Raw genomic sequence first — 7,170 nt, 5'->3', positions numbered from 1 at the left:
GCCCTCTCAGTCTGTTCCACCACTGCCCGCAGCTCCTCCAGCTCTGACTGGAGGAGGTTGTTTCTCCTCTCCACGATGGCAATATTCTCCTTCAGGTCTTCATTGACCCGTACCATGTCATCCAGCTGCAGCTGGGTGTCCTACAAGGTGGCATGGGGGAAGAGGGTGAGTGGGGATGGTAGGGAAGTGACTCAAGGTCTACTTTTCTTCTACTCTGGGGTGGTGGGACCTACTACATGTCAACATGCTTATGGGGTAGAAGTCTGATGGGTACCTTGAGGCAGCCCTGCAGTGTCTTGACTTGCTTCTGAGCTTCAGCAGCCACACGGTTGGCATGGCTGAGCTGAATCTCCATCTCATTGAGGTCACCCTCCATCTTCTTCTTCAGCCTCAGGGCCTCATTGCGGCTCCGGGTCTCAGCGTCCAGCGAGGTCTGCAGTGAATCCACCACCCGCAGGTGGTTGCGCTTGGCCTGCTCCATCTCCTCATCCTTCTCGGCCAGCTTGCGCTCATAGTCTGCCTTGACCTGGTTGAACTCCAGTTGGGCCCTCAGGATCTTTCCCTCCTCATGCTCCAGAGAGGCCTGGTGGAGACAGAGGGAAATTAGAGTGACACAGAGAAGAACTAGGACAACATGGGACTCATGGAGATGTGATTTGGCTCACTTCAGCCTCTTCCAGTGCAGCTTGGAGCTCCAGTTTCTCAGCATCCAGCTGCTTCCGGACCTTCTCCAATTCATGGATGGTCTTGTGGCTGCCACCCAGCTGCTCCGTCAGATCCGAGATCTCCTCTGCCCAGATATAACCCATCAGACTTGGTGGAAAGTGGTGGAATACAAAAAGGTGGGCAGGGAAAGACCATGGTCTCACCTTGGAGATTCTTGTTTTCCCTCTTTAAAGTCTCTAAATGATCAAGTGACTCCTCATAAGCGTTTTTCAGCTTGAAGAGCTCAGTGCTGAGGGATCTGGCCTCTTTCTGTGATGCTTCCAGCTCCACCTGTGACTCTTCAAACTTCTGCTTCCACTCAGACAGGATCTATGAAGACATCACCTGCTCAGCTGCTGCTTTGCTCATGAAGAACCCTCTTTCCATTCTCCTTATCTTTTCCCCAATACTCTCCTGAAAGAGACTTGAGGGCTTTCTAAAACATGGCCCTTGAAAGTTGTTCAGCTTTCTTCTGGACTTCTCCTTTCTTTTTTTAAATCATGGGACCCCCATTTCTCTACCCCCTTCCCACCCTTCTCCTTTCATCATTTCTTGGTCCTCCCACCTTGTCAAAGTTTCTCTGCTTCTTGTCCAACGCAGCTGCTGCTGCATTTGATCGCTCCACATCTGCCATCAGGTCTTCAATCTCATTTTGCAGACGGTGCTTGGTCTTCTCCAGGGAGGAACACTTGGCATTGACCGCCTCCACCGCCTCCTCAGCCTCCTGCAGCCGCTGGGCCAGCTTCTTCCTGACGTGGGAGAAAACCTGGCTGTGATGACCTATGGACCAAGTGGGCCAACTCAAACCTTATTCTTCCACCCACTGGTTAGCTGAGGCTCTGCTCTGGATCTCCTCTACCATCTCCAGATTATTATACATTCTCAAGATCTTTGTACTGTAGAAGATTCTCCCTGTGCCCCATAGAAGCTCCCTTCATGGGGAGATGACTCACTTGGCCTCCTCCAGTTCCTCAGTGCGCTGGATGGCATCTGTCTCATACTTGGTCCTCCACTGTGCCACCTCAGAGTTGGCCTTGGAGAGTGAGCGCTGGAGCTCAGCCTTGGCCTCTGTCTCCTCCTCATACTGCTCCCTCAGAAGGTCGCAGTCATGCCGGGCTGACTGCAGGGCATGGGCCAGTGCATTCTTGGCCTGGGAGGGGAGAGGGCTACAAGGTGAGGAGAAGTTGGGTCCATATCAAGTTGAGCTGTATTGGCATTCTCCAACTCCAACTACGTAGTTACCAACCAACCAATCCAACCCAACCTAACCCAACCCAACTTCCCTGTAACTCACCAGCACTACTGAATTTCTGAGGACCCTCGATTCATTTTCTCCTACTGTGAGGGCAGGCTCATGATGCACTTCTCAATCCCAGACCAACCACATCCTTGGCACTGGAGGTGTCTTTCAGCCTCACTGACCGCCCAGCAAAGCCCTACCTTGACTTCTTCCTCTAGCTGCCTCTTGAGGTCCTCCAGCTGTTGGGTGTAGGTGAGTTTCCCTCGTGTCATCTGGTTGATGAAGGCTTCCTTCTCCTCCAGCTGCCTGGAGAGCTCACCTGTCAGGTGGAATGGCAGATAATCAGTTTCAGGACACACCCCAAAGCCACCCCACTGGGGATGAGTCAGGCAATTGGGTTAGGGAAGAGCAAGACCCTCACCATTCTCAGTCTGGAGCTTGGCTCGTTGAGTGGTGAGGTCATTGACCATGCGTTGAGCCTCTTCGGACTTGGTCCGGTGCTCATTCATCTGATCTTCCATGGTGCGGCACATCTTCTCCAGGTTGGCCTACAAGCAGGAAGGGTAGAAAGATGAAAGGGAACCTTGAGAGGGCAGTGGAAGTGTTGTTCCTTCATGGCTGGAGGCCTATTTCCTACCTTGGCCTTTATCAGTTGCTCCATGTTGGAGCCGACATCATCCAGCTCCAGCTTGAGCTCACTCTTCTCCTTCTCCAGCTTCTGTTTGACACGCTGTAGGTTGTCGATCTGCTCGCTGAGCTCGGCCACGCTGTCGGCGTGCTTCTTGCGCAGCGCAGCAGCCGTGGCCTCATGCTGCAGCGTGGCCTCCTCCAGGTCCCGCCGCATCTTCTGGAACTCTGCCTCCCGCTTCTTGTTGAGCTCGATCTGCACTGAAGTGGCACCACCCGCCTCCTCCAGCCGCTCACTGATCTCCTCCAGCTCCCGTGACAGGTCTGAGCGCAGCTTCTCCACCTTGGCTCTGCCTGTCCGCTCTGCTTCCAGCTCCTCCTCCAGCTCCTCAATCCGCGCCTGTGCTCCAGGGATGAACACGTTTTCAGTGGACTTGGTTCCACCCAACTGCTCCCCTCAACTCAGCCAATCAAGATGGAGAGTCTTTAAGTCAATTCAAGTCAACCCAACAAACTGTAGACTCTTCAGCTCAGCCCAGACAGCTGTAGACCCTTCACCTCCACCAGTCTCAATCCCATCCAGTTCTTTTCGACCTAGTCAAGATCTGAGCTCTCCAGATCAACCTGGCCTTTGAACACACTCCACCTTCTCAAATTACCTTGAGATTCTTCAACTCAGCTGCTCTTGAGGACATTCCAATTGGTCCATTCTAATTGGACTAACAGACAACTCAGCACAAACTTCTCTAAGGACATTAGAATGAATGTGATTCAACCCAGGTGGTCTGCTCAGCTCAGAAGATTCTACCCAAGATGCTCCCTATACCCCTGAGCACTCTAAACCCATTGGTTCAGCTCCACCCCCGTGAAAGCCAACCTGTCCAGGAGCCCGTGAGTCATTTCAAGGCAATAAATGACAGAGAGGTTCTGGGACAAGGGATATGCTATGGGCTTCCAACCTCAGGTGGATGGCATACTGGTTCTCAAAAAGATATGAAGATAATGGGGAGGACCAGTTCCTCCTTCTGCTTGACCCCCAATCTGAAGCCCACCTCACCTGAAGTTCTTTGAGCTTCTTCTGGAGCTGGGCTGCAACTGCTTGCTCATCCTCAATTCTGGCGTTGAGGGCATTGAGCTCAAAGTCTTTCCTAGGTGTGGAGAGAAACACCAGTAAGTCATACTTCTGAGTGCTCAGCAGAGGTGTTAGAGGTAAAGAACAAGCAAGGGTGCAGCCCTTACTTTTTCAGCCTCTCATCCAGTTGTTGCTTGTCATTCTCCAGGTCCATGATATTCTCCTGAGCCAATTTCAAATCACCTTCCAGCTTCCTTTTGGCCCGTTCCAGGTCCATCCGGATCTTCTTCTCTTGCTCTAGTGAACTCTCCAGCTGCAAGTGAGGAAGAGACACAGCCATCAGTCCCCACAAACTCGCACTCCAGAAGGACTTCCACACCCCAAGGGACCAGTTATGTGCTTGTCATGGACTATACTCACGTCATCCACTTGCTGTTCCAGCTTGACTTTGGCCTTTGTCAATGTGTTGACCTTGTCTTCCTCTGCCTGCAGATCATCCAGTGCTTGCTGGTGAGATTCTTGCAGGGCTTTCTTCTCCTTCGTTAGCTTGACGATGGTTTCATCCAGCCCGGCCATCTCCTCTGTGAGGTTCTTGACCTGCAGGAGGAGAAATATCAGGCCTCCAGCTTGGTACCAAAGGCAGGACAGGAGACAGGAGGTTGTTCTTGCTCTTTGTGAAGCTGGGTCTAAGTCAGGAGATGCAGGAAAACACAACCAGCCTTGGTTCTTGATGATGCAGTCCAACCGGTCTTGCATTATCACAATCCAACCCAAGCAGTTTTGGGTCTTCATGACTCTCCAGCCTTGAATTTGGCAGCCCAAACAGCCTTGATTCTTGGCAACCCAACCCAGCTAGCCTTGGGTCTTCACCAGACTCTATTCACTTTGGCTTGAGTCAGCTCAGTTCCCCACAGTTTGAGGTCAAGACGTCTCCCCACCCTCACCTTGTTCTCAGTGGCGTGTTTCTCCTTTTCCACCTTGGCCAATGACAACTCCAGGTCATCAATGTCCTTCTTCAGCTCTGAGCATTCATCTTCCAGCTTCCTTTTCTTTGCTGTCAACTCTGCATTCATCTCCTCCTCATCCTCCATCCTCTCAGTCATCTCCTTCACCTTGGCCTCCAGCTGGATCTTGTTCTTGATCAGCTGGTCACAGCGCTCCTCAGCATCAGCCAGGTTGTCTTGCTCCTGGAAGGGATAAGCTTGGTTTGAGATGAATGAAAAAGGAGCATGGGTCTGGGACATTTAGGTCACTCACAGCCTGCACTTGGAGCTGAAGGTCATTTTTCTCCTGCAGCATGGAGACCATCTTCTCCTCTAGTTCCTTCCGCCGGGCTTCTGACTTCTCTAAGGCCTCCTTCAGGCGCCCAAACTCTTCTTTCATGTTCTGTGGGAGGCACAAAGGTGCCATGTAAATCTCATTTCTTCCTTTTTGTCCCCACCTACCACTTCCTCTCTCCATCCACCCACCTGCCTTCCCTACCATGGCCCTGTCCTACCTGCATCTCTTTCTCTGTCTCGGCACTCTTCAGCAAGGGCTTGATCTTGAAGTAGAGCTTCATCCAAGGCCAGTTCTTCACCCCCATGAAGGCCCTGATGTTCCACTGGATCACCAGCAGTGAGTCTCTGGAGAAGCCACATAGGAATGTGGGTCACCAGGGGCTTCCACTCAACATGGATGCAACACCATCTCCATCTCACCACCTACCTGCGCTCTAGGATCTTCTTGAACTCCTGACGGGACAGGAAACCACGGACTTGGGCTTGCAAGCGGGTCATGATCCGGGCCAGGCGCTCATCCCTCATCTCCTCCAGCAGCCCTAGCAGCCCAGCCTTGAAGAAGACCTTTGAGGAAAGATGAAGATTAGCGCTGCTGGCATTTGAGGGCATGATGGAGGGATGGGTGGTGGTGTGGATGGAGGGAGCTCAGATGGGCAGGGGGACAAGCAGATGGTGGGACCATAGAGTCCATCTGGTCCCACCATGAAAACCTTGTGGATGATGGGACCACCAGAACTGAGATCAAGTGACCTCACCTTGGTGTGTCCAAATTTGTACTGGTTGTGGTCAATATCAAGGGATCCCAGGAGCTTCTCAGCGCCCTTGCGGCTGTCAATGAACTGCCCCTCAGGGATAGCAGCAGGGTTCAGGATGCGGTACCTGGTGACCAGAGAGGACAGGAAACGTCTGAATTCAGTCCCAGTGGGGTTGTCCACCCCATCCCCACATTTTCTCCTCTGTGCCTACCGCTGTCGGAAGTCCCCATAGAGGATGCGATTGGGGAAGCCCTTGCGGCAGATGCGGATACCCTCTAGCACTCCATTGCAGCGCAGCTGGTGCATTACCAGGGGGTTGTTCATCACACCTGGTGGGTCATCAAGACTGGTGAGTCAAGGCCTGCCCCAGAGCACTGCTCCCCACCACCACCATTGGGCAGAGCCCCACAGGGTCCTCTGGATCAACCCTCAGGGATTGACTCACCAGGAGACTTAGTCTCATTGGGGATGATGCAGCGGACGAAATGAGGGTGGGTAGACCGCAGGTTGGTCATCAACTTGTTGAGATTCTCCTGAAAAATGGAGGAGGAGATGACGAAGGGAATTAAGACACCCCCCCAGCCTGTCCCACCAAGGGTTATCTCTTGCCCTGTGACATGTTTTTCATGCGCACACACCCTGGGGTCCACCAATAACCCTTGAACGCTCACCCGATGCAGGGCAGAGACAGTTTGGAAGGAGGAACCTTTCTTCTTAGCTCCTTTCCCCTTCTCCACGGCTGTTGGAGAAGAAAAAAGGATGAGATAGGACAGGGACAGGGCAGAAAGAACCCCAGATGCTGAGGAAAGGGGTTCCTCTTACGTGCATCAGCCCCAGCATAGTTGGCAAAGAGGTTGGCCAAGAGCTTCAGGGCTGATTTCTGGTAGAGCCCCACCACTGTCTCATTGAGAGGGTCCTTGTTCTTCTGCAGCCACCCAATGATGTTGTAGTCCACTGTGCCGGCATAGTGGATAAGGGCAAAGTGCGCCTCTTGCTTCCCCTTGATGTTTCGTGGCTTTCCAAAGTTGGCCGACTTGCCCAGGTGATTATCAAAGAGCTTGGCCTTGAAGGTCATGTCTGACGCTTTGGGAAACATGCACTCCTCCTCCAGGATGGACATGATTCCCATGGGCTAGGAAGAAGAGACCTTGTTGGCTACAGTGAACAGCAAGTACAACCCAACTGAACATCTTTGGGGTTCCTGCCAAGCTGCAACTGAAAGGGCCCTTCCCCGGCCCCATGAGGCCCTGGGGGAGATGGTACCTTCTCAATGAGGTCAATGCAGGCCTGGAGGTCCATGCCAAAGTCAATGAACTCCCACTCAATGCCCTCCTTCTTGTATTCTTCCTGCTCCAGCACGAACATGTGGTGATTGAAAAACTGCTGCAGCTTCTCATTGGTGAAGTTGATGCAGAGCTGCTCGAAGCTGTTGAACTGGGGCAGGAGAGAGGAGATGGCCAATGGGGTCAACAGAACAACTATGTTCAGCAG

The 7,170-nt window shown here is 52.6% G+C and overlaps 1 protein-coding gene across 1 annotated transcript in view; it reads right to left on the bottom strand.

The window, feature by feature from the left end:
- Nucleotides 1-5: 5 nt before the first annotated feature.
- LOC102040228 (myosin-7) overlaps nucleotides 6-7,170 on the bottom strand; it is a gene marked incomplete at its 3' end in the record, with an annotated part of 12,215 nt that continues 5,050 nt past the window's right edge. Inside the window, exons 15-36 of the mRNA XM_005427934.2 lie at nucleotides 6,943-7,113; nucleotides 6,502-6,811; nucleotides 6,351-6,418; nucleotides 6,125-6,212; nucleotides 5,891-6,008; nucleotides 5,680-5,803; nucleotides 5,352-5,488; nucleotides 5,143-5,269; nucleotides 4,902-5,030; nucleotides 4,589-4,831; nucleotides 4,065-4,241; nucleotides 3,812-3,957; nucleotides 3,630-3,720; nucleotides 2,583-2,972; nucleotides 2,367-2,493; nucleotides 2,146-2,264; nucleotides 1,659-1,855; nucleotides 1,271-1,454; nucleotides 870-1,035; nucleotides 666-790; nucleotides 275-583; nucleotides 6-140 (exon numbers count right to left, since the gene is read on the bottom strand). Of these exons, the coding sequence (XP_005427991.1) occupies nucleotides 6-140; nucleotides 275-583; nucleotides 666-790; nucleotides 870-1,035; nucleotides 1,271-1,454; nucleotides 1,659-1,855; nucleotides 2,146-2,264; nucleotides 2,367-2,493; nucleotides 2,583-2,972; nucleotides 3,630-3,720; nucleotides 3,812-3,957; nucleotides 4,065-4,241; nucleotides 4,589-4,831; nucleotides 4,902-5,030; nucleotides 5,143-5,269; nucleotides 5,352-5,488; nucleotides 5,680-5,803; nucleotides 5,891-6,008; nucleotides 6,125-6,212; nucleotides 6,351-6,418; nucleotides 6,502-6,811; nucleotides 6,943-7,113 (3,681 nt within the window). The remainder of the gene's footprint in view (nucleotides 141-274; nucleotides 584-665; nucleotides 791-869; nucleotides 1,036-1,270; nucleotides 1,455-1,658; nucleotides 1,856-2,145; nucleotides 2,265-2,366; nucleotides 2,494-2,582; nucleotides 2,973-3,629; nucleotides 3,721-3,811; nucleotides 3,958-4,064; nucleotides 4,242-4,588; nucleotides 4,832-4,901; nucleotides 5,031-5,142; nucleotides 5,270-5,351; nucleotides 5,489-5,679; nucleotides 5,804-5,890; nucleotides 6,009-6,124; nucleotides 6,213-6,350; nucleotides 6,419-6,501; nucleotides 6,812-6,942; nucleotides 7,114-7,170) is intronic.

This window comes from Geospiza fortis, unplaced genomic scaffold, assembly GCF_000277835.1.
Source record: "Geospiza fortis unplaced genomic scaffold, GeoFor_1.0 scaffold64, whole genome shotgun sequence".
Taxonomy (NCBI): domain Eukaryota; kingdom Metazoa; phylum Chordata; class Aves; order Passeriformes; family Thraupidae; genus Geospiza; species Geospiza fortis.
Note: the sequence above shows the minus strand (reverse complement) of the source record. Positions and strands in the feature narration are given on the sequence as shown.